The 23,694-nt window shown below is 56.2% G+C and overlaps 6 protein-coding genes across 6 annotated transcripts; 4 read left to right on the top strand and 2 right to left on the bottom strand.

Annotated features, from left to right (window-relative positions):
- Window positions 1–1,775: 1,775 nt before the first annotated feature.
- B0T15DRAFT_408106 (subtilisin-like serine protease) lies at window positions 1,776–4,100 on the top strand. Its single transcript, XM_062865333.1, has 2 exons — window positions 1,776–2,387; window positions 2,446–4,100. The coding sequence occupies exons 1-2, from the start codon at window positions 2,016–2,018 to the stop codon at window positions 3,676–3,678; spliced, it is 1,605 nt and encodes a 534-aa protein (XP_062726597.1). The 5' UTR covers window positions 1,776–2,015; the 3' UTR covers window positions 3,679–4,100.
- A 74-nt stretch (window positions 4,101–4,174) lies between these two features.
- Window positions 4,175–8,062, top strand: B0T15DRAFT_519549 (uncharacterized protein). Its single transcript, XM_062868439.1, has 2 exons — window positions 4,175–4,238; window positions 4,298–8,062. The coding sequence occupies exon 2, from the start codon at window positions 4,640–4,642 to the stop codon at window positions 7,631–7,633; it is 2,994 nt and encodes a 997-aa protein (XP_062726596.1). The 5' UTR covers window positions 4,175–4,238; window positions 4,298–4,639; the 3' UTR covers window positions 7,634–8,062.
- A 111-nt stretch (window positions 8,063–8,173) lies between these two features.
- B0T15DRAFT_50990 (uncharacterized protein) lies at window positions 8,174–10,729 on the bottom strand. The gene is made up of 5 exons (XM_062867827.1): window positions 10,112–10,729; window positions 9,610–10,031; window positions 8,889–9,525; window positions 8,616–8,796; window positions 8,174–8,503 (listed from the first exon to the last, which is right to left on the bottom strand). The coding sequence occupies exons 1-5, from the start codon at window positions 10,548–10,550 to the stop codon at window positions 8,377–8,379; spliced, it is 1,806 nt and encodes a 601-aa protein (XP_062726595.1). The 5' UTR covers window positions 10,551–10,729; the 3' UTR covers window positions 8,174–8,376.
- A 1,698-nt stretch (window positions 10,730–12,427) lies between these two features.
- On the top strand, window positions 12,428–16,577 carry B0T15DRAFT_50985 (uncharacterized protein). The gene is made up of 2 exons (XM_062867818.1): window positions 12,428–12,972; window positions 13,051–16,577. Exons 1-2 carry the CDS (start codon window positions 12,758–12,760, stop codon window positions 16,328–16,330), a joined length of 3,495 nt encoding a protein of 1,164 aa, XP_062726594.1. The 5' UTR covers window positions 12,428–12,757; the 3' UTR covers window positions 16,331–16,577.
- A 561-nt stretch (window positions 16,578–17,138) lies between these two features.
- On the top strand, window positions 17,139–18,923 carry B0T15DRAFT_50814 (uncharacterized protein). The gene is made up of 2 exons (XM_062867696.1): window positions 17,139–17,788; window positions 17,881–18,923. The coding sequence occupies exons 1-2, from the start codon at window positions 17,302–17,304 to the stop codon at window positions 18,696–18,698; spliced, it is 1,305 nt and encodes a 434-aa protein (XP_062726593.1). The 5' UTR covers window positions 17,139–17,301; the 3' UTR covers window positions 18,699–18,923.
- A 574-nt stretch (window positions 18,924–19,497) lies between these two features.
- On the bottom strand, window positions 19,498–22,111 carry B0T15DRAFT_387684 (uncharacterized protein; the record flags this gene model as incomplete). The annotated part of the gene is made up of 8 exons (XM_062864401.1): window positions 19,498–19,650; window positions 19,709–19,927; window positions 19,984–20,238; window positions 20,287–20,327; window positions 20,381–20,512; window positions 20,546–21,299; window positions 21,399–21,519; window positions 21,594–22,111. The coding sequence occupies 8 exons, from the start codon at window positions 22,109–22,111 to the stop codon at window positions 19,498–19,500; spliced, it is 2,193 nt and encodes a 730-aa protein (XP_062726592.1).
- Between the last annotated feature and the right edge of the window lie 1,583 nt (window positions 22,112–23,694).

Below are 23,694 nucleotides of genomic sequence, written 5' to 3'. Positions count from 1 at the left end.
CAATCCAGGTACTAGTACAGACTGTACTTGTACGAACGAATAAAGCATCGACTCTGGATTGAACCTCATAGCTGACTCCTGCATTGACTTCAAAGTCTTCTTTAATTCACACTTGATTCTTATGATTCTCATGATCTGGATTGACCTTGGCGTTCCGCTGGAATTGACGACATTGAGATAGAAAACTCACAACACTGTGCCGACATCAGCTCAGCATTAAAGATGATGATTGCATGGATAGCCGGCCATCAGTTGTCCTATTGTAAAACGGAGCTGGGGCCGATTGCGTACGGCGAAAGCCATCCATCGCCCGGCAATTGGGGGAACGAGCATGGGCAAGGCTTCTGCGTGCATGTACGATCCGATTACCTTTGGTGCTCAGATAGATTCCGCAGTACCCAAGCATCTCGTTTCCGGCCAGTCTCAAGTTGATAGGGTTCTTGCTCGCCGGCACTGGAGGGCTATGATTACAGCATACAGATCGTAGCACTGGATCACTATGAGGTCAACTCTGAAACGTGTGGGTTACCTGTGCCGGAATGGCTTAATCATGGCTTTGGCTGGAGTCAGGTAGTGACACCAAGTTCACGCGGGCCATCAAGGGCTCGCAAGCAGCGCACGGCGTGTAATATACACTGGCGTTTTGCGTCACCTCCATTCGAGGAGCCAAGATTTTGTATAATCAACTTGAACGTTACAATGAAAGTGAACACCACCAAGGTGCTCAGGTCGGGCCCAGAAGATGGAAGCTCCGTGATAGCTCCCAAGCGGTGGGAACCCCTGCAGCCGCACGTGCTTCGTGGTCGCTCCCGCGTGACCATTCCCCGAATGGGTGGGGATTGCCCCTGGTGACGTCCTCGGGCAGGGCATCAAACGGCATCTAGCAGGGCAGGGCAAAACAACGGTCAACTCCAACAGTAGCTGAGCATATCCTTTCAAGAGCTGCGGAGCTCAGAGGAGAACGGTCATGACCAGTTGACCAGTGCCTACACGTGTAATGTACGTATAGGTGAGCATATGCATAACCTTCTAAATGTCCCATGTCTGGCCATCTGGACACCTGGCGTGGATGCAGATTCGCCTGGCACCAGGACTTTCCGCTCCATGGATGCAATCGGCGCATTGGTGCTGCCGAGGATGGCTCAACATTTGTCGGTCGCTTTGATCCGGAATCGCTCAGCAATGATGAGCTTCCCCGGCTTCGTCATTTGCTGCCTTGTTACACACGAGCTGGGAGCTCCAAACGAGCTTCTGCGAATCAAGGCCAAAGCCGCCAAACGGGCCAGGGGCAGTCCAACTGTCCAAGGATCACTTCCAACCCATGCAAGGCGGTAAGCAAGCCGCCGATCCCGTAACAGGGCAGCCTCGCCCCAACAACTTGCCTGTGCCGCCGAGGCATGTTCAGCATACGGTGAGAATTATCGGCGAACCTACAGTAACTGTGAATATTTCCCGAAACCAGGCAGCTGCCATTTCCACTGCCATAGCTAGGACCATTTCCCTTGAGGTTCGGTTCGGAGTTCCATGATCAACGCGATAAGCGTTCCCGATGGTGTCAGTTGTGCTGCCAACTGATAAGGCGACCCAGTTGTCCTTATCGCAGGCACCCTATCGTCCCGTCTCGCCTCAGTGGACCCAAGAGCCTGTCATGTGTTGCGCACCATTGGTTGCTCCGCCTTTTACTTAGCCGGATTTGGCTAGAGGCGGGTCCCAGCCCCCGGTGTCCGCCTGGCTGCGACTTGTGAGCGAGTCGGGGACGTCTGACGCATCCCATCCGCCGCCTCTTTATCAGCACGCAGCTTCCCAGGAATGCCGAACTCGCTCCCTTCCCCTTCTTACCATCCTCCCACATCCACATCATCAACCTCCATCGTTCAGTCCATCAGGTCGAGGAAAGTCAAGGAGGGAAAGTCATTGAAGTTCATCTTTCTGTTATTCGTATTCGTTTCGACTTTCTCTCTCTGCGTCCTTGAAGTCGCCGGCTTATTCGACTTCGCCTTTCCTTTCGGTTCACAATGAGAGGCCTCGTCGCTCTCTCATTCGCGGCATACGCTGCAGCGGCGCCCAGTGTCAGCTATGGGACCATCCATGGCGACGCGGCGCCCATTCTGTCGTCATCCAACGCCGAGGTCGTTCCCAACTCGTACATCATCAAGTTCAAGAAGCATGTCGGCGAAGATTCAGCGTCGGCCCATCATGCCTGGATCCAGGAGATCCACACAAACCGGGAAACCGAGCGTGCCGATCTGAAGAAGCGCGGCCAGATGCCGCTGGTTGACGATGTCTTCCGCGGTCTGAAGCACACCTACAAGATTGGCCAAGAGTTCATGGGCTACTCTGGCCATTTCGATGACGAGGTCATCGAGCAAGTTCGGAGGCATCCTGATGTAGGTTCTTCAGCCGCTTCATGATTCGTACCTCAAATGCTGATCGGCGGCGCTCCAGGTCGAGTACATCGAGCGCGACAGCGTTGTCCACACGATGCGCGTCGAAGAGACCAAGTGCGATAGCGAGCTTGAGAAAGCCGCTCCGTGGGGCTTGGCCCGTATCTCGCACCGGGACACCTTGGGCTTCTCGACCTTCAACAAGTACCTCTACGCTGCCGAGGGTGGCGAAGGTGTCGATGCCTATGTCATCGACACCGGCACCAATATTGAGCACGTGGACTTTGAGGGCCGCGCCAAATGGGGCAAGACCATCCCCTCAGGTGACGCCGATATTGACGGCAACGGCCACGGCACTCACTGCTCTGGCACCATCGCTGGTAAGAAGTATGGTGTTGCCAAGAAGGCCAACGTCTATGCCGTCAAGGTTCTCCGCTCCAACGGCTCCGGCACCATGGCCGATGTCGTGGCCGGTGTCGAGTGGGCTGCCAAGTCCCATATCGAGCAGGTCAAGGCCGCCAAGGATGGCAAGCGCAAGGGCTTCAAGGGCTCCGTCGCCAACATGTCGCTTGGTGGCGGCAAGACCAAGGCCCTCGATGACACTGTGAACGCCGCTGTGTCGGTTGGTATCCACTTCGCGGTTGCTGCTGGCAACGACAACGCGGATGCCTGCAACTACTCGCCGGCTGCGGCTGAGAAGGCCGTCACCGTTGGTGCTTCCGCTATTGACGACAGCCGTGCCTACTTCTCCAACTACGGCAAGTGCACCGACATCTTCGCCCCCGGCCTCAGCATCCTGTCCACGTGGATCGGCAGCAAGTATGCCACTAACACCATCTCGGGCACCTCGATGGCCTCGCCCCACATCTGCGGCCTGCTGGCCTACTACCTCTCGCTCCAGCCGGCCGAGGACTCTGAGTACTCGGTTGCTCCCATCACTCCCGAGAAGATGAAGAAGAACCTTCTCAAGATTGCGACCGAGGACGCCCTCACCGACATGCCTAAGGGCACCCCCAACCTGCTCGCCTGGAACGGCGGTGGCTGCAACAACTACTCAGCTATCGTTGAGGCTGGCGGTTACAAGGTGGACCGTAAGTCCAAGGTTGACAAGATCGACATCGGTACCTCGGTCTCCGACCTTGAGAAGCTCATCGAGCACGACTTCGAGGTCGTCTCTGGCAAGGTTGCCGAAGGCGTCTCGTCGTTCGCGGACAAGGCTGAGAAGTTCTCCCAGAAGATCCATGAGTTGGTTGATGAGGAGATCAAGGACTTCCTCGAGGAGATCGCTGCTTGAGTAAGATGATCATCAGAGCGTCGCCGTGACTCAGCGGCTGGCAGTCAATCCTCGGAATGTGATGACGACTGCTTTTTGTTACTGGGCTTTTTTCTTGGGATATCGGAATGGGCACGCATCATGGCAGCCTACGGAGTTTTCTTGTACTGTACATGCAACATGGGACTTGGGACGCACTTGAATCGCTGGGTTGGCTTGCATTTCGGGGTATCCTCAGTCAGTCAGTTTATCAACGTTGTTTCCGTCGACAAAGATTTGATCATTTGGCATCGAAGTGACTGTACTCCGTAGTGCTCCAAGGTGCTTGTGGTTTGAACTTTGAAGTGCCAGGGAGGCGGTCGAACATCATCCGAGACTCAGAACCTGTGCTCAAGCTCGCTCTTTCCTGCTCTTTCCTGCTCATTACGATTCTCACTTCGAGCCATGACGAACAGGCATCTTCAGGTGCGCCTTCCTTGTGGCAACTCGCCATCAAACCACTGCCCAACATGGAACTTAAAAAGTCCTCCATAGTGGTTTCCTAGGTAAGGTACTGTACCTACCAGGTATTGTACCTGGTAGTAAGTGCCTGCCCTGATTCTCCGGAGTTGTCCACCTTAAAGCTTACCCGGGTTTCTAGATCACAGTCCGCCTCCCTGTGGCACCGCCCTGAACATCTCATTTCCCTCGGCATAGGGTTAGAGACACAGCCTTAACCGTCAACCAGTCCCTTTTCCTCGACTGTTACGAATTGCTATTTCGGTGCGACTGCATCGCTACTTTGCAAATACAACTCCATTCGACCGCTTCCATGCTGCGTCGGCGCAGCCTCAAGTCCAAGTCGGACCTCAAACGCAGCAAGTCCACGTCGTCGACCCATGGTGTCGTTCTTGAGCATCTCGATCCCGTGCTAGCACAACGGGACGCCCATATCGCTGCCTAGGAGGCATACACCAGAGCCCAGATCCGGGCGACGGCCGGCATGTCACTGTTTCCTCCGAGCGCCCAGTTATCTCCTGGCCGGCAACAGACTGAGCGGAGCGTAGCCAGTCAAGATGAGCCTAGAGGCGAGGATTTCCGCCGTCGACGGAGCGTACGGTTTATGGGGCCGTGTTCTGTGCCGCCGAGGGGTCGAAGAGCATGCACAGATCTCGACTCGAGGTATTCGGATGCGGACTCGGCGAACACAACAGTGGGTGGTGAGACGAGCAGCTGCGAAAGCCATAATATGGCCCTGAATGCACCTCCCCGTCCCCAAAGAGCACCGCCACCCGCTCCGTTGCCCAGCATGGCTACGAGCTATCTCCACGCTCTAACCGCCCAAGACGAATACTACACCCCGGAAGACGATATAGCCTCCGCTCCATCGTCATATCGCCGTCTTCACAGATCTCGATCCATGGTCAGCGATCAATTTGCCATCAGGAGAAGCCACGAGGGCCCGGGACTAAGCGCAACGAATAAACCTACAAAGCATAGACTGCCGGGAGTATCATCTTCGCGCAGGTTCTTCCGTTCCGAGCCAAACGACAGCAAATCCCCGAACTCCGTCCCGACTCTGAGGGCTCCCAAATCGATGAGTTTCTTAGGCAACCGAAAGTGGCAGTCCAAGTCCAGTTCGAGTCGGGAAGGAAGCACACGGGAATCGAGACAGTCCGGCTTGGTGGATCTTCCAGAGGACGGCTCGTCTTCTATGGCCGCGCAGAGCACCACACGACTCAGATACAAACCTTCTGCGCTTTTCAGTCTAAGAGGTCGCCGAGCCGACGTGAAAATGCCCAAGTCTCTTCGCAGCAGCGGTTCGACTGAGGACTTCGGAGCATCGAGCACCGTTTCCGAAACCCACTCAGAAGGGCAGGGGACGCTTCGAGTGAAAGCAAGAAAGGCGTCAAGGACACTGAAGATCAAACTCAAGAACCTGTTTACTCATGCAAAGCCCGAAGAAGAGACGTCTTCCATCCCATGCCAGCACATCGAGGCCCAGAGGAGCCATGCCACCTTCGTACCGACTTCTGACGGTGAGGATGAGACTTCCACTGGCCAGCGCTGTGGAATCATTCGCAACCCGCCAGTGAAGGTGCCATCACTTCGAGTCGTGTCACCGAGGCTTGCTCACTCTAACAAGGCAAGTTCGGAAAGCCTGAGAAGCGAGAGAGAACGGAACGTGTCGGATGGCTCCTCCTTGACAACCTGGGTGCATTCTGGGCCCAGCACACTCACAAGCCAGGAGCAACAGCAATGGAGAGAATGGGAAAGACACCGCCTTTCCGTCATAAAAGAGAATGGCGCACATATCCCATCAAGCTCCCTGCGAAGACAGGCCATTGGATCCGACCTCTTCCGGGTCCCTGACAATGCTCCCGGAACCGCTGTCGCCCTTGGCCCGATTGTGGACAGCCAACGTATCTATTCGGCTCTCGTGAAGCGGATGCAGACCATGAACGCCCGCACCGAACAGGTGGAGGAGGAGGGGCATTCTGGGACCCTAGCGTCTGGTGCCGTCGCGCCGGTGCACGAACGGTCCGGTAGCTCTTCAAGTAGCACGCCGGAGACAATAAAGCGCGCCATCCCTGAGCGAGGTTACTCCACGGCATCCGATAACATAACCACGCCCACCAGAGCTTCGAGGAGGGAGGGTTTCTCTCGTGGCCATGGTACCCGGGATGAGCAACAAACCGCTTCTGTCGATGTCACTCCGACTATTTCCGGTGGCTACCAAGGCAGACCCAGTGAAGATCTGGAACATGACAGGCTGTCAACTAGCGGGCTTGGTGACGTTGCAAGCCAGCGCCAGGAGTTCCGGAACGATTTGACAGAGGACCACAATGACATATTTTTCCAGGCGAGCACACGAGCAGATCAGCCGTCGAGGCTCGCCGACAGCCCCGCCTCATACCTCTTCAGGACAGCAAGCCCTTACCGCCGTGCCCTTAGAAAGTCGATGCAGGAGGAGCAGAATGCCTGGGCCCAGCAAAGCTCTGCCAGTGATCAAGTTTCTGACGCGGGCAGCCAAGCCCACCATGAGAGCGGGCTGAATCAACCTTTGCGGGAGACTAGTTCAGACTCTGCGAAGGATCTAGACTGCACCGAGAGCGTCTATTCCTCGGATGGGGACGAGCATGGTTCGGTGCAATACGCCAGAGTCAACAGGCGAAGCAGAACATTCGCAGAAACTCCAGCCAACTATGGACGTGGGGGCTGGCGCGAGACGTCAACGGCAAGCTCGGTTGATTGGAAGACGTGGCTATCTGCCAACATTGACAAGTTTGAACCCTCCGGCTCTTTCGCAAGGCCAACGGCCGTCAAGCCTGCCCTGCCACCCGTGGTCCGAGGCTCTCGCAGTAGCCAATTCTCCTCGTTAAGACGCCATGTCCGCGAAAACGCACAAACCCACAGCAACGATGACTGCAACAACTATGCGACCGACGTCGATGACGACGACGTCTTTGAAACGCCGACGCGGAAGCCAGACTTTGGCACTGGCCCGCTCTCCCAAGTCGAACCGAACGTCGTCAGACCAAGACCATCATCCCCTTCCTGGTGGTCCAGCCACAAACGGACCACCATTTTCGACACCAATGCAAATAGTAATGCACCTAGCCTGACAAAGCTCACCAACGAGAACGAAAGCCCAAACCGATCGTCTCCGCCTCCTCCCATACCACCCAGGAGCAAGCTAAGGCCTGCGCCTCTGAGGATTTCGAGACAGACGCCGCCGGGCTCGGGCAACGGTGTGATGAGTCCGTCTGGATCAGCGTCGGTGATGTCAAGTCCTGGGTTGACGGAGGCTGTGCTGAGGCAGTTCGGGCCGGTCTCGACCAACACGGGGGGTTATGGCATAACTGAGAAGGGCGGCTATGACCGGCGGGAAAGGGTGGAGAACCGGCGGTTGGGGATTGCGGAGGTCTTGGAACAGGAAGAGAACGAAACGACGAGGTGGCGTGATAAGGGAGATGAGAGCGCTGCCTTTATATGAGGAGATATATTTTGGGTTGGAAGCACTCTGTGGAGCGCACTTTTCTGTTTGAGCTCCTGATGTGTGTGGCACGGCTCGAGTGGATGGGCGCTATCTGTTAGCAGGGCGATGAACAAGGGTTTGGGGAATTGGGTCTGTGTTTGGCTTGGTAATAAGGGGATCGAGACACATCATAATGTTATGTCGAGAGAGGAAAAGTGAAAGGAAAGTGCAGTAATGGCGAGACGAGCAAGCAACGATGGGGTATGAGTTAGATATGACTAGAGTCCGGGCGCAGGTGCGATTTTATCAAGGTAGTGGGGAGTGCAGATGTTTACCTGCCTAGGTGCCCTTCGGAAGTTCGCCTGCGTAGATAGGTAAGGTAGTATTGAATATTGATGTCTGCCTACCGTATGGGCTATGGTCTTCCTTATGTACAGGTAATGACGGTCCGGGGAGGTGAAACCTATGATATCGCATCTCAAGCATCACACAGTCCCACTGTCCCAAAGTGGCACTCCCCCGGGGTGATGAGCAAGCCATTTCTTTACGATTGTTCACTTTTCAGGTATATAATATTTTCCAATTACGCTAGACTAGGTAGTGTACACTGTATCTATTAAAAAGCAGTAGCAAACTCTACTTTCTAGGGCTAGTACTCGACCCAGTGAGAATGAAGACAGAGCAATCCCCATCACACACGCTGTTTTCTGTGCCCGGACGGGAGGACATGCAAGACGAACGAACGGTCTCCGCTGATGCTTTTAGTGGCCCTGGTCTCCGTAAACACGGCACAGGCGGTCGCCCGCCTCCTCTTTCCAGCGCTCGTTGCCCACGCACGGGTTGCACCAGAGGACGTCGTCTGGATCGACGGCGCGTTTGATGCGGAGGCTATTGGAGGAAAGGTTGTTTTGTTAGTTTGGTTTTTATTATGACAGGATGGGGAAGGAATGGAATGGGAGAATGAGAGTTGAGGAAGGGAAGATGGAGGCGCAGGACATACAGTCGCTCGTAGTGGGAGCCCCAGAACTCGTGTTGGTAGTTCGGCTCGTCGGAGGCGGCCTCGTTCATGTAGGCGCCCATGTGCGGCGCCAGTTCTCTCAGGCCTTGGACACGGTATTGCACCTGCTTCCGCGCTGCGGCATGGCCGGCGGGGTCCAGTGGGGGTGCTATCACGCCAAGGGCTGTTTGTTGTGTCACAAGGAGTATTTATTAGCTTCAAAAGGTTGGTAAGAAGGGGGAGGAGGGTTGAGTGGAGTTGTGAAACAAAACGTACTGGCATGGACATAAGCCTTTCTCCAGGCCGGCAGGACGGCATTCCCGCCACGGCCTCTCGGCTTCGCATTGAACACGCCCTTGCCCGAAACCAGAAACGCCGTAGCGGCGGAGCCATTGCTGAAGCGCTCGAACGCGGCCGAGCTTTTGGCCAGGTCGGATGTGAGTGCATCCCGGTCGAGCAGGCGCGAGCCGATGTATTCGTTCAGCCCAGCCGGGGTCTGGTCGTGTTTCTCGGTGAAGTAGGCCAAGAAGGACGGATAGCTCTTGGGCAGGTACAGCTGCTGGAACAGGCCCGGCCAGGTTTCGTTGACGCGCGTGAAGATGGGATCCCAGAGCGCGCGCATCGCCTCGGGCGTGGTGTCTTGCAGGGCGCCGTACATGGCGAAACCTGCAACGGTGATGTTGCTGGTGCCGGGCAAGGTGCTGAGAATGCCGGGGGAGAAGTACGCGTACCCCGAGAGCCCCTGGTCGCCGAGCGAGGGGAATTGGCCGAGCACGTAGGCGGTCATGTCGAAGATGGCGCGCGGGTTGGCGACGTCCGTGGTCACGATGCCTACGAGAACTGACTCGATCTTCGGGCTCGGGTACGTCTTCATGGTGACCGAGGTCATGACTCCGAAGGTCGAGCCGCCGCCCTGTAATGAGAGAAGAGGTGTGAGCGTCTCAGGAGGCCCCCCTGTGCGCCCACTCCGAAGAGGGTAGGAGTAGGAGTCACTTACACCACGCATGGCCCAGAACAGATCCTCGTTCTGGCACTCGTTGGCCGTGACAATCTCGCCCGTCGGAGTTACGACTTCCATCTCGAGCACTTGGTCCGCTGCAAGGCCATACCTGGGCGAGAGCAGACTGTGGCCGGCACCCGTCAGGTAACCACCCACGGAGACGGTCTTGCCCCCGCCGCCGACGACGGTCTGGTTGAGGCGGTCGAGCGCGCTGTATACATCCCACATCTCGGCACCGGCACCAACTGTGACGGCCGGACCCTCAATGGTGATGTTGCAGCGGCTAGGGCGGAATGAATCATGAGTCCTGATATCCTTCATGTTATGCGTCCAGATGGAGAGGGAGTTGGGCGCGCTTGAGCGGCCGATGAAGTCATGACCGGTGCTCTTCACTATCAGCCTAACATTGTGTTCCCTCGCTGTGCCAGCGGACGCTTTGATTAGATCGTGCCGCCCTCTCTCTCACAAAAGAGACAGACATGGGAGGATGCTCTCTTACCAAACTGCACGCCGAGCTGGACATGGCGGGCTTCGGTAGCGTTTATAACGAAGACAGGATACCCTTTACCGCTGCATGGAGCACCCTCCTGTGGAAGGCATGACTCGTTGGTCCACTGGTTCCAGTCGGCCGAGATGGGGTTGGCCGCGTGGAATTCGTAGCTTGACCATGCTGCGCGGACGGCGGAACACTCTGTGGCGTCGTAGGACTCCTCTCCGGGATGGCAGACAGCTCCTGGAGGAGGCGGCTGCAGCAGTCTTCCGGCAAGGGACTCATTGAGTGCGGCCCAGTCCCGCGCCGAGGGCCAGCCCGGCGTTCCGGGAACGGCCTTGCACTGCGTCGTCGGGCAGTTGTTGTCAAGTCTCGGAGCGACCGATGCCGCGAGGACCGACGGGAAGAGCTGGACGGCACAGACGAAGCCGCTGTGCCAGAGATACATGGTGACGAGACAACCGGTACTGATCGATGGTGGGCAACTTCGAGGTTAGCTGGATCATTGTCTGCATCCGACCGAGGGCAACTCCCCAATATACCTGGGTATTTATCCCTTTCCCCCTCCCCTGGTAGTCTGCCATCTATGGTAGGCACGCTCAGCCCCTCGACGGGGAAGTCGTCGTTCACATCGGACCATCACTACCACCTGGCACCTTCATGGGTCTTGGCTAGAAACATTGCCATATCGGGAAGGAACCGTATTCATCGCAAAAGCATCCCGTTGGGCAGATCACGTAGTGTGGGGTCCTGCGGCGGTTTACTCGGCCTCCCATAATAACCTGGAAGGCTTGTTGCAACCAGGCATGAACCGCGCACCCGGTCTTGGGGAAGCCGCCTTGCTATGCAGACAGGAACGGAAGGAGACGGGCGTAATTACGGTGCGATCGCAAGCCGCTGTGTGCCTTGTTGACGTACACTGCTCATCAGCGACTCAGCCCAGCTCATCACCTGCGATCACCGTGGTATTCTCGCTGTCGTAGTTATATTGAATCCTTCAGAACCAAAGCCACACGGCAGCAACCCCATCTTGAGCATATAGCTCAGGAGAGCTACTGTGTAACCGTAAAATGCCAATTCAACACCGCGGAGCCGTCAGGGCTCGCTGCGCAGATGACGCAGGACAAAGGAGCGAGATCCTAGCGGGCATGACGGTGATGCCCGGCAGTCCCGGACATGTTAGCATGCTAGACGCGTGGCCGGAGTTTGACCCGGCGCCGGAGGACGTTCAGTTTAGGTAGAAGGTGGCAGTGGGGAAGGTAGTTACCGTATACGGAGTGTTTCTGCGATATGCCACGTTGGGGCTTGTGGGTCTACATAATACATACAGTACAATACGGGTAATACGGTATGGCGTGTATTCGTACTATACCTACGAGTAGTTACCTAAGGTAGTACCTTCGTTGTGCATAGATGGCAATCCTTACTGAGCGCGAGGCACGTAATGACGGTAAACCTGCACAGGTCGAGTGTATTTGGTTTCTGAGTTCCAGGCATCGCAGTTGTCAGATCGTTGCGACCTATATATGTACAGTATGTACTACTGTATAAAATTAATACCAAGGTGGGTGTGAGGGTTTATTATTTATCAATGAGAGACGATCTGTTCCATATCAAGTCGGCACGACGTTCTGAATTTCTGATCCCAAGACACACAATAACTACCTAGTGTGCGAAATCTTCTTCGTCGAGGCAATCTCCAACGTGCGGAGCTATATCGCAGACGACAAACACAGCTTTCGGCTCGCTCCTGTGTCTGTTGGGCAGGCGAAGATTTGACAAGCCGGTTCGAATTCCTCAGTGGAAAGAATGCATCGGATTCGGATCCACGGCCCAATCCAGCCCCCTCGAGACGAGACTCATAGAAGTCTGCCAATGGTCGCAGTTGGGTTTGTTTCTGACCTTGCGGTGGCCAGGAAACAACCAAACCTGATGACAACGCCGCAAGCGGTTGGTAGCAGACTATGGGGTTACAGGTGTACTGTTGTACGGAGTACTAAGGTAGGTTACGCAAAAGGGGCCGAAATTGGCTCGCAGCCATCCTTCCCAAAGCGGACACATCATCATCAAGCTTCTTCAGCATCAGATGAGTCCGGGCCATCATCATCATTCCTAACTTTAGGTTCACTAGGAACAAAAAGGCCCGGCTCGGCAAACCTGCACATACAATTAATTGCCTTGAAACCGGATTCTGTCGATAATTGCCTGACTACCTAGAGCTCCAGTGATAGCAGTGTGCGAATTGTGACTTGGTCTTGCTGGCTGGTCCCAGCCTGTCGGTCGCTCTGAGTCTCAGGTCAGATCTTGCATCGGTCAATTTCTTGGCGTGGGCCACGCTCGCTGCCTCCCCCAGTCCTTTATTATCTAGCAAGGCACAAGGTGACCAAACCACCAAGGTATCGCGCTGAGTGCAATTTCACCCGTGGCGGTTTTTTGTTGGCGGCGCTGAGACCTCGTGTTCTCCAACACCAAAGACGCCTCCGATGACAGCTGCTTTTGGTCGGAGTGCTGCAGCCGAAGGGATACCTCTAACCAGGACCTAACTATCTCGCAGCGTTGCCCGAAGAGCCCGTCCGAATTCTCCGCGGCATTGGGCGCCTCTCGCATCACGCAGCACCAGATACCCTGGGAACTGCCGCTATCCGCTCGCCCACCATGAATACCATTCAGCAGAAGTGCCGCCCCAAGCACCAAGTGCTCGTCTTGAAATGCTACCCGCGCACCACCAAGGGCGCCGTCGACGTGAAACCGAACTCGAGCGAGCTCAGTTACTTGCTGTTCTACGCCCAGTCGCGACGGTCCAAGATACAAAAGGTCGGCAGCTTCCTGGAGAAGAAGACGGCAAGCGATGTCTACCGCCAGCGGATAGGGTAAGGATTCCGTTCTCTGCCGTGTCTAGTGTCAACCCCCAAGTGAGTGCCGTTGGGCTGAGTCGACCCGCTCGGCAGGAATGTCCAGGTCACCCTGCAGATCCTCACGGCTCTGATCGAAAAGACGCCGAAGGACCTCCCGCTCTTCGCGCCATGCGTCCTCCACATCCTTGAGCAGATCCTCAAGTCACACGACATCACCATGGTTGAGTCGTCCATCCCGACCTTCGAGGCGTTCTGCGCCCACCACGACCCGACCTCCCTCATGGGCGACCAGGCTTATCTGCGCCAGTACCTAGACGTCGTGCAGCACTATGCTTCCCTTGCCTCGACGCGCGCCTTCCCGGGGAAGCTCGAGCCGAGCAAGCCGATAGCGCTGCGATGGAGAAATACGGGTCTCAAAGCCATTAAGAGCGTTGCTTCGTCCGAGGCCCTCTCCTCCGTCACGACGCAGCAGTACGGCCTGGCCATACCCATGATCCTCGAGAACCTGTGGACGGATAACGAAGACTTTCTGGACGTGCTCCATCAGCGAGCGGAGACGGAGGAGAAGTTGGGCGGGGCGTTGTTGAGGAGACGGACAAGTGTCGCAACGGTGCAGACGGCCGAGAGCGAGTCGAACGCGAACCCCATCGCGCTCGCAGACACGGCCGTGGACATGGACAAGCTGGCCGAGGAGGACACCGGTGTGCTGGCCATGGAATGTATTCGGCACATCTTCGTCGGCCCCAACCGGTCGCAGGTCCATGCCGCCACCGTGGCGCTCCTCGAGTTTATCCAGGAGCGCGTGGGCCAGCAGGAGGATGTCGTGAGGACAGACACGAACGGGAGTGACAGCGGCTGGGCTATCAAGATGGTCCTCCTGGCTGCCCGATGGGCGCCCGTTGCGGACCGCTTCACCATTCTGGTCACGGCCATGGAGACGCTAGCCCAGCACCCCCTAACAGACGACACGCTGCGGCAGCACATCGTTCTGGCAGCCATGATCGGGGCACTTTTGCGATCCGACATCAACCTCATCGGCCTGAGCGTCATGGACGTTCTCCTCCAGCTCATTGCGCATATCAGGAGAGTCGTGCAGATGCCGGGCGACCCGAACAGCATGCGCACCGAGGCACCTCTTGCGGGCCAGCCTGATCCGCGTCGCCCGACTGGCGTCCGGTACGCCGATAAAGCGGAACAAGCTGCTGCCGAGCGCAGAGATCTGCTGTTCCGTCTTCAAGAATGCATTGGGGACCTGGCGACGCATGTCTACTACGCCGATCAGATTTCCGACATGATCGCCCTGATTCTACAAAAGCTAAAGCCCTCTCGATCCAGCAGCAGCTCGGGATCGCCTCATGGAGAGAAGTCGGACAACACGCCCAAAACGTCCGAACCTGCCCTATCCGACGAGCCCCACGTTGATTCCCTGTTTGCCCTCACGATTGCCAAGATCGCGGCGCTGCGGGCAATCAAGTCGGTTCTGCTCGTTGCGAATCCTCGGGCCAAGATGAGCGGAACCCTGGGCCTGTCCAGAAGCCGCGTCCCCGTCCAGGTCTGGGACGGCACGCAGTGGCTGCTGCGGGACCCCGACGGTCTTGTCCGCAAGGCGTACGCCGACGCGGTCGTGACGTGGCTGGACCGTGAGACCACGAGCGCCGACTGCGTTGCGCGGGATGAGACGACGCGCTCGATGCTAAAGCACCGGGAGCTTCCAGGCGCCTCGCTGGCCCGGAGAGCTGTCTCCAGCGCCTCGACCCGGGAAAAGCCCGTCAAAGTCCCGAGGTCGCACTTCCTGCAGCTTCTCCATCTCGCCATCTACGACAACGCCATCCAGTATCTCGACTACGAGACCGATATTGTACTCCTCCACGTCTTGTTGGCAAAGCTGGTAGACAAGCTGGGCGTGAACGCCGTCAGATATGGCCTGCCTATGATTTTCCGCCTGCAGGAGGACATCCAGGATGCCGAGACGCCCATCTACAAGGTCCGCCTCGGCAGCCTAGTGCACGGGTACTTTTGGTCCCTGACGGAGAAGTTCGAATTCGAGGGTTCCATGGTGGGCAGGCTGATCCACAACGAAATTGTCCGCCGTCGCAGCAAGCATTTCTGGGTTGAGGGCGTGCACATCCCGCCTCCGCTTCTTGACCTGGTGGACACGCCGGGCACGGTCCGATCTCAGCTGAGACTGCCTCTCGAGGAGATCGAGTCGGAGGCGCTGCTCCCCTTTGATGAGCGCGACGCGTTGGTGGATTGCGTATGTACGGCATACCAGGAGCAGGCAGCCTCTCCGCCGCAAAGCCCGGCCGCTAGTCCTGGCCGCAGCTTCTCGCATCCCATCTTGGGCTCGACGATGAGCACCATCCCCGCTATTGAGGCCAAGCACGAGCTGCCGGCGCACTTTCGCGAGCAGATGCTCAGTGAGTGGAGCCGCGACGCCGTCCTCGCCGCCGTGCAGGCGACCAGCAAATCCGCGTCGCTCAACGGATCCCGGTCCGGGACCACAGGCACAAACCGCGCCAACGGCGGTCTCACCGCGAACGGACACTACCCCCGACCCGACCGATCGTCGCCCCAGGACAGCAAGACCAATCTCCGGCCCTCAACTTCACCCGGCGGAGACATAGCCAAGGCACGCATGACGAGTGCCCGCAGTGGACACTCACCCGTCCCGACGGCTAGTGACGCGGGTGGCAACAAGGAGGAGCAGGTCGCGTCGGTCGAGCAGCTCAAGCTCGTGTTGTCCGGCCACCTCCAGCCACCACCCACCATGCACGGCACGGGCTTCCAGCGGGACGACGATTCCAGCAGCGACAGCCTCGTAAGCTACGACATGACCCCCAGCGAGCTGTCCTTCAACCCGCCCACTGCCACTACTGCTGGCGGCGGCGGCAACGAGTCTGCATTTGCGGGGGACTCAAGCCCCGAGCAGAACCTCCGCCGACCTGTCTCGCGCGAACGGAAATCCTCTCTCCCCGGCGGCCCGCTCAGTTCACATCCCGCAGTACCAGAAGAAGAAGCAGCAGCAAGAGCTGCCGCAAATGGAAGCGAAGGCCACGGCGTCCCACCCGTCCCGCCCATCCCCACCGGCCTGGCGGTAGACGACAGGAGCGCCGCCCGGTCGTCAAAGACAGCGACGCAGGATTATGCTGCAACAGCAGTGCCGATCCGACCGCGGTCGACATCGAAGCGCAGCGTGAGGAGCAGGGCGAGCGGCGCTGGGGAGCGGGCGCTCTCCAGCTCGTGGGCTGCCGCGCCGGACGAGAAATTGCCTGTCATGGATCTGAATGCGCTGTTGAGGGGGATTGATGCGCACGTTGGAGAGCGGCATCTGGGGCAGGGGCATCTGGGGAGTGTTACGAGGCCGCCTTATTGAGACCCATTTCTATTTATTTTTTCTTGTCGTTCGGTATCTTACTTTGGGAGGTTGTCATAGATACTAGGTTAGGTTAACTCAGCCAGCTATGGAGAACTCAAGAGTGGCTTTTTTTTCTTTGTGTTGCTAACACCCCATGGCGGTTGCGAGTTTTGTTTTATTTTAATTTAAATTGTACGTACATGTACAAGTACATTTCGGTGTATTCTTTGCCTTTCTGGTGTTGCGCTTCGCATTGTGAACCGGTGGAGATGTTCAAGGAAGGCTTAGCATAATGGTATCATGTACAGTAAAGTGTGTTCGGAGCGACTGAGCAGGAGATGTTGGGGCGAATATTGAGCTTAAATAAAGGTTGCCTACTATCGAGACTTGGAGTGTATATATAGGCTCTGGATCGAGCGGGACTTATTGTGCTCTTGTTCTAAGTATATGCGCGCTACTTATATGTCGGGCGGTCTCGGACCAGACTCTAGGTAGATTTACACTGTAGACTCTCAGAGCCTCCGGGAACTACACAGCAGACCAGGTGTGGCGTAGTCATTCCCCGTGATGGCATTTAGAGTCACGCTACCTATCGATTCAGATGCGAATGGATACCAGCATACAAAAGCAATATATTATTAGCATTTGGTTTGACCTTTGCCCGTATATTTCTCTCACACACGTTGATACCCTACGCAGCTCTGCTGTGATAAGATCCGAACCCGAGGCTGCGGGATGTGATGTCATCCTTCTCCAATCGGACATTTCCAAGCGGGGTACATCCCTGCTAGCGGGCCTCGACCCCTGCGCACGGCTTGAGCCGCACATGGCATCCGCTAACACTTCAATCAGAAAAATGTTTCTCCATCCCATCAGGTTAAATACCTGGTACCGTACCGTAGTTACTGAACAATTCGTAGGGAACCTACCTGATACCGCTAACCATCCCCCCTGCCGGCGACCAGACTCGACCCAATTTCCCCCGGCGGATGTACCCAGTCCCGTGGCGCGCACGCCGACTAGTACTGACTGAATGCCTCGTTGACGTTCCCTCATCGTCACGAATTGGAGGAATTAAGATGGTGCACGCAACGAGACTGTGTCTCCTCCTGCCGCTGCGCCCCGTCTCGACGGGAGCAGCAGCAGCAGTGCTACGAGGAACCGCTGCTGCTGCTGCTGCCACTGCAGCACGCGCAATACACAGCCACACCGCGCAGCCCGCGAGAGTCGTTCCCGTGTATGGCACAGGTCCGCCGCCGGAGCCGCCCCAGCCGAGCCCGGAGTTCGCTGCCGAGGAGCGCGCCGAGCGCGAGGAGCGTCTTGCGCGGCGGAGGCGGCAGGCTGAGATGCTGAAGCTTGCCGGGGAGCCGAAGAGGGAGAGTTTCAAGACGTCCAACCAGCGGGTCGACGGCAAGACCAAGAGCACGGGGCTCAAGAGGCGGTTCTGGAAGGAGGTGCATGTACGCGAGGTCAATGGTATGTACCCCCTCATCTCCTCATTACGCGCGACAAACACACACACACACACATACACACATACATATATTAACACCAGCCAACCCGGACAGGCATGTTCGAAATCCACCTCGACGCCCGTGCCTTGCGCCACCCCACCACGAAATCCATCATCCGCCTCCCGCTCTCCAAACCGCACCTGGCACACGCCCTCGCCCTCGAATGGGACAGCCTCGTCTCGGCCCAACAAGCAACCAAGCAGCACTTCATCCCGCTAACCTCCCTGACCTGCCGGGCGCTCGACATCGCCACGGATCCCAGCATCCGCGACAGCATAGCCCAGACGCTCCTCCGCTACCTCGACACCGACTCCCTGCTCTGCTTCTCCCCGCCGCCGCAAATCGGGGACCACGACCCGGCCAAGCACGGGCTCTCGCTGCTCGAGCGGCAGGAACAGGCCTACTCGGAAACGGTCGCCTTCCTGACGACACACGTCTGGCCCGGCGTGACCATCGCGCCCGTGCTGGAGGGAGGCTCCATCATGCCGCGCAAGCACGAAGCCGGCACGCGGGAGGTGGTGCAGGGCTGGATCCTCTCCTCCCTGACCCCCTTCGAGGTGGCCGGGCTGGAGAGGGCGACGTTGGCGGGGAAGAGCCTGCTGGCGGCGGCGAGGTTGGTGGTCGAGTGGAGCGAGGACGGGGCTCGCGCACAACACGGCAGGGCGGATCATCACGGGAAAGACGGGAAGCAGAGGTTTGGTGTGGAGGCTGCGGCCAGGGCAGTCAGTCTTGAGGTGGAGTATCAGACTGGCCGGTGGGGGGAGGTGGAGGATACGCATGATGTAGAGAGGGAGGACTTGAGGCGGCAGCTGGGCAGTGTGGTGCTGCTCGTTTCCGGGACTGGAAAGGGGCCTGGATCCAAGAGCAGCTGAGCTGGGTAGGACCGAGCTGTGTGGGCTAGGCTAAATTGTAACAAAAAACATCTTAGTGTACGTGGTGGGCAATTCCACGCATGCCCAGTGTTCATTGCATCCATGGCTCTGTATGCTTTGTAGCAGCACGGCTTCGGAGATCAGTATACCTACCCATTCATGCTATGCTACACACGGAACATTAGCTGATCACTACCGCTGTGCACAAGTTGAAGCGGCCGGCTGCACGTTTAGCTTGGAGGCACGAACACCTTTAGACGAGGAATACTTTGTGTAAGGCTATATGGTGTGACTACCAATGCTTTGCGTTGGTATGTAGAGCCGCGGATGAATCAAGATAGTGTTTCCTCTAGGTTTGGCACCGTGCCAAACGCCTTCCATCAAGCCCTTCAGCAACCCGTGTATAAGCCTAGAAACGTCGAGGAAGCTCTCTTCCCTGTGCTGAGATGTAGCTCTGTTCACTGTGCCTGGGCATATTATATTCCTTCTAGAACCCCGAGCTGGGCCCTGTCCAGACCTCAGTTCCCAAGCCCAGATCCCGTTATTTAGCGAAGCCGGAAATTGGCCTCAATCCTCTGACTCAAGATGCCGATATGGCGGAGTGAATGCATCGATTAACTGAAAAGACGGCCAAAAAAAATGGTGTGCAATGTTCCACAAGATCGGGGTGTATATGCAGGTGCATAGGCGACTGTGTGTACAAGAGTGTGTGTAAGTGATTTCGCAGGGGCTGTGGCCAGCGATGCTACCACGGAGTATCGAACTGCAGCCTGTCGCTGAAGTGTCCGTTGCCGGTGACTTAGTAGCCGTTGTAAACAAAGCCTGCGGCACGTTGGGGGATTTGTCCCCTGGTGATGGCTTCATTTTTGTCTTCCTCTGAGTCCATCTTCTCCGGGTCAATGTACCGAGCCGTGAGCGAGAAGCGACGGTTCCCATGGGGTATGACAGTGTGCTAGGTACTCCTGTTAGACATACTCAACTTCCGAGCACAGGGGTCTGATCCGACAAACCTCATAGTATTTCTGGATATCGGTGCCGACCATCACCATCATATCACCGTGCTTCATGGTGACTTCGAGGACTTCCTTGTAACACGGTTTTCCACGGTCGTTCTTTGTTGGAAGGAAGAAGCCGGTGTTTCGTTTGGGTCGGAATCTCATGGTCGATGGGGAGCCCAGCGATAGGGCAGCGACAGCAGGTCCAAGTTCTTTCTCGCCGTCGTCATGGTACTGTTCGTTACATGTCAGTAAATCGAGATCAAATGCCCAAACCGAAGATGACATACATTGATTTTGTCTTCCTCCATGTATCCTAGAGCCAATAGCTCATTGAAGTCGTTGGCCTGTGCTACGATAGCCTGTGGCCCGACTAAATGCTGGTCGAGCTCTCCAATTGCCACAATCTCTCGAATGAAGGCATTGGATGCATCAACAGCCTGCTGCTTTGCCCAGATCAAGCGTTGGAGGGCAATGAGAATCACATCCGGTGCCTCGGAGAAGCCTGTCGATTGAACCGCGACACCAAACTTGTACCTCGCGCCCTAACATGGTAAGCGTGGCCCGACGTTCTATGACGTGAGTTGACTTACGAAGTTCTGCTGAAAGTGTCGGGTGTATCCCTCAAGTTTGTCTACACTCTCGTCAGTGACTTTCATGTTGTTTGTATCTTTCTTGGTCACTTACGGCCAACAACTGCAGCAGGGTTTCGGCGAAGACCAATGTCGATGAGTTCGAGGGTCCTAAAAAGTTCATCGGGGCCATTATGTCTCCTGTTGACGCTCTCACTTGCCGAGAAGATGCTGAACGACCCCAAGACTCGGCCCTGTGCATCTGGGAGGAAATACTGACGGACTTCGAAGCCACCCAGGGTAAGAGCCTGCGAAAACCGGAGATAGCCCCTCTGGTAGATCGTGGCAAATGGGTCCATCTCATACCCGATCTCGTTGAGCGAGTTCTCGTTCACGCCGTATTTGGTCCTTCGCAGCTGCATTGTCTCTTCGAACTTTGCATTCTCCTGTTCGAGAAGGGCATCGGGATAGTGGAGCATGGGAGCGTCGCGAGTGTACTGGCAATCTTGGTTCTCACACACCCAACGGTTCCAGTAGACGCGGCGATTGCAGCAGCCGCAATCTGGGCACACAAAGCCACGTCGAAGAGAAAGCTCTGTGCCATGAAGCCCGGTTGGGTCGGGAATGGGAGGCACAACCGAGGGAATCTGACCCCTAAAAGGCGTACGCTCGTTGAGAAACGCCTCAGTGTAGGCGAGGCCCTTGAGTGCAACACCCGTGCCATCTGGGAACCGATAGTAGTCTTTGCACTTGTGGTTCAGGCAGAACCAACCAGCATCAAAGATCTCCTTGCTCGGAGCCTTGCACTTGCCGCAGATGTCGACTGGTGCTTTGATGCTCTCAGCTGCAGAGGGCGGGGCTAAGACCTGGACATCTTGGCTATCAGGAACCCACCAGGAAGGCTCGGTCAAGTCCGCCTTCTCGAGGCGCATACGCCAGGTAGAAATCGGGCTCTTGGTGCCAATGAAAAACTGCCTTTCCTTCCACATGTAGGTAATATGGAAGTACCCAAGGACGGCATAAGGGTGCGGGGGCTTGCAGGGGTAGAGGGGATGGCCCTCACCTGCAACGGAGATTACGTGAGTAATGATGCCAAAAGTATCCAGGGAGAGTTAAGACGCACCGGCAATGACTGCCACAAGAGTCTTGTTCTCGTATGCGTTCCATGCTGACTTGAAATTCATGGCAGTGTCTGCGGTATCCCTCGCACGAACCATTCTGCCAGTCTCTTTATTTTTGACCCGATTACCGCCGCTGCCCATCGTAGTCAGCGACAAAGGTATCAAAACAAGTCCAAACACAGTCGGGTCTGGGGAGTGAGAGCTTACATTGACGTGATAATGACCTGGTCATCGAAGACATCCAGCGGGTCGACTTCTGAGTCAATCAGGATGCCTTGTGCCACCTTACCCGCTGAGTGGAGGCTGCCTTTGTAAGCTCTGAAATAAGGTAAGGCTTCACAAAGACTACCGCGGCCTTTTGCCCACACCAGTGGCTGACGAGATGGAGGTGCGGGGATGACGATGGTCTGCGTGATCTTAGTTTTTGGGGCAGACTCAGTCCCTTCCTTAGCGGTGCCAGCCATCGAGCTAAGAATGTCCTCCATCTCCGTCGCTTGCACCTCTTCCGCATGATCACTAGGAATCGTTGATTGCGAGGACTCGGTCTCTGTGTTGGGGTCCTCTGCATGGTTGACTGCAGCGCGGCGACGAGGACGTTTGGTGGTCACCTCGGCCGCTTCATTAAACTCCAACTCGTCAGCGGTCCGCTTGATCGCTGCGCTAGCACGCCGGGCAGCTAGCCGGCCCGACGTCCTAGTGGACATGGTAGGTCCGTTGGAGTCCATGGTAATGGATCTCCCGGTGGGCTTGGGTGTGAGACAGGTATTCCTGATGCTGGAGAAAGACTAAGTGAGATAACCTGTTGACGACGGCTTGTGAAGCAAGATATCTGCGGTTGTAATCGTGGCGAGCCCTGCTGTTCTAGGGCACGATGGGTCCTTAAGATTCCATTATGTTAGCAATCTGTCCAGATATCATATTGGGTTAAGATGTATTCAGTGATTGCGTTGGCTTCCTAGTAGCCGAAGCCGAAGTTGGGTTGGGGCAAGCTTAAGAAGGTGTTGAGAGACGTTTGTCCAAGAGATAGCACATTAAATGGCACTGGAATGCATGTTCTTGTGAAGGATTGGTACAAGCTTTGGAAAAGTAAGTGCTCGAGGGGCTCTGGGTTGTGCGTCGTGGAAAGTACACAAAAGGGGCCGATCAAGGTGTCGCGAATGTAAACGAAAGGGGGAAAGGTGCTAATTTTGGTGTAGCGGCATATGGTCGGAAGACGTGTGCGGCTTCGAAACCTGCACAACCGACATCCAACCAGACTGCTGTCAAGGCAGATTGCAGTTTGAATATGAAATGGAATGTTCTCACCGTATCCTTTGCCGATATCTGCAGGTATCGTCTGCTTGTTGTATGATAATGTCCTATTGTTGCTCTCAAGTAGCGAAAGCGAAAGCTCCAAGTCCCCGTGATTGTTGGCTTCTACGGCGCAAGAGACTGTCAGTATCTTTCACCTTTCGCACTGCCAGCTGAAAACTTTGTTGATCTGGAAGAGCTCATGTACCAGCGTGAGCTCATGATCGGCCTTACCGACCACTGTGCGCTCGATTGGGCAGAGCAGCAAGAAGCCGATGATAGCCAAGAGAAGTACGACTTGTGTCTCTGAGGTGGGACGAAGAAGTGCTGATAGAGTTTCAAGGGAAGAATGTGGAAAGGAAAGGCAGTGGAAGGGCTTTTTCGAGGGGTAAGAGGAGAAGACTTGATTTTGAATACGAGAAAGCAAGGCAGTGGCGAAGTAAAGAAGATGAGAACAGCGGTGGCAGGCTGTGAGCCTCTGTTGACTCGGTGTGCTAGAAGGAAGAGGAGTGGAATGGATAGGATGATTGACTATGGCAATATCTGGGACCGCGAAAAGGATTTGGAAGAGAAAAACTATGGGAATGAGGGGGGACTTGCTCGGGGACCTCGAAGAGTGAATCTCAAGAAGGGTAAAGTGTTGGGGATCACTTGTTTGGTCTCCCTCCTTTCTGCTGCCTTGACCGTCTGAACTTCAGGTCTCCGACATCTTTCCTGAGGAGGAAGGGCTCATTCCATGTGAATCCCGGGGAATGGGAGCACTTGATGCTGACACGGAGTGCAGGAGGATAACGTATTGAGAATCTGGTGCTCGGAGGACTCAGAAGGGGGAGGATGATGAACATCTGCCCTGTCAGGGGAGAACAGAGGACGACAGGTGCTTTCGAGGCCAAACACAGTAAGGTAAGCGGGATTGAACTTCAGAACGCACCTAGCAGGTCTTCAATTCTGCCCAGCGCCCACTCAGATTGGTATCAGGCAAACTGTCGGGGACGAGTGGGAGACTTCAGGTCTATCG

The sequence above is a fragment of the Chaetomium strumarium genome (genome assembly GCF_033439665.1).
Source record: "Chaetomium strumarium strain CBS 333.67 chromosome Unknown B0T15scaffold_1, whole genome shotgun sequence".
NCBI classification, from domain to species: domain Eukaryota; kingdom Fungi; phylum Ascomycota; class Sordariomycetes; order Sordariales; family Chaetomiaceae; genus Chaetomium; species Chaetomium strumarium.
This window is presented reverse-complemented; position numbering and strand designations above follow the sequence as displayed.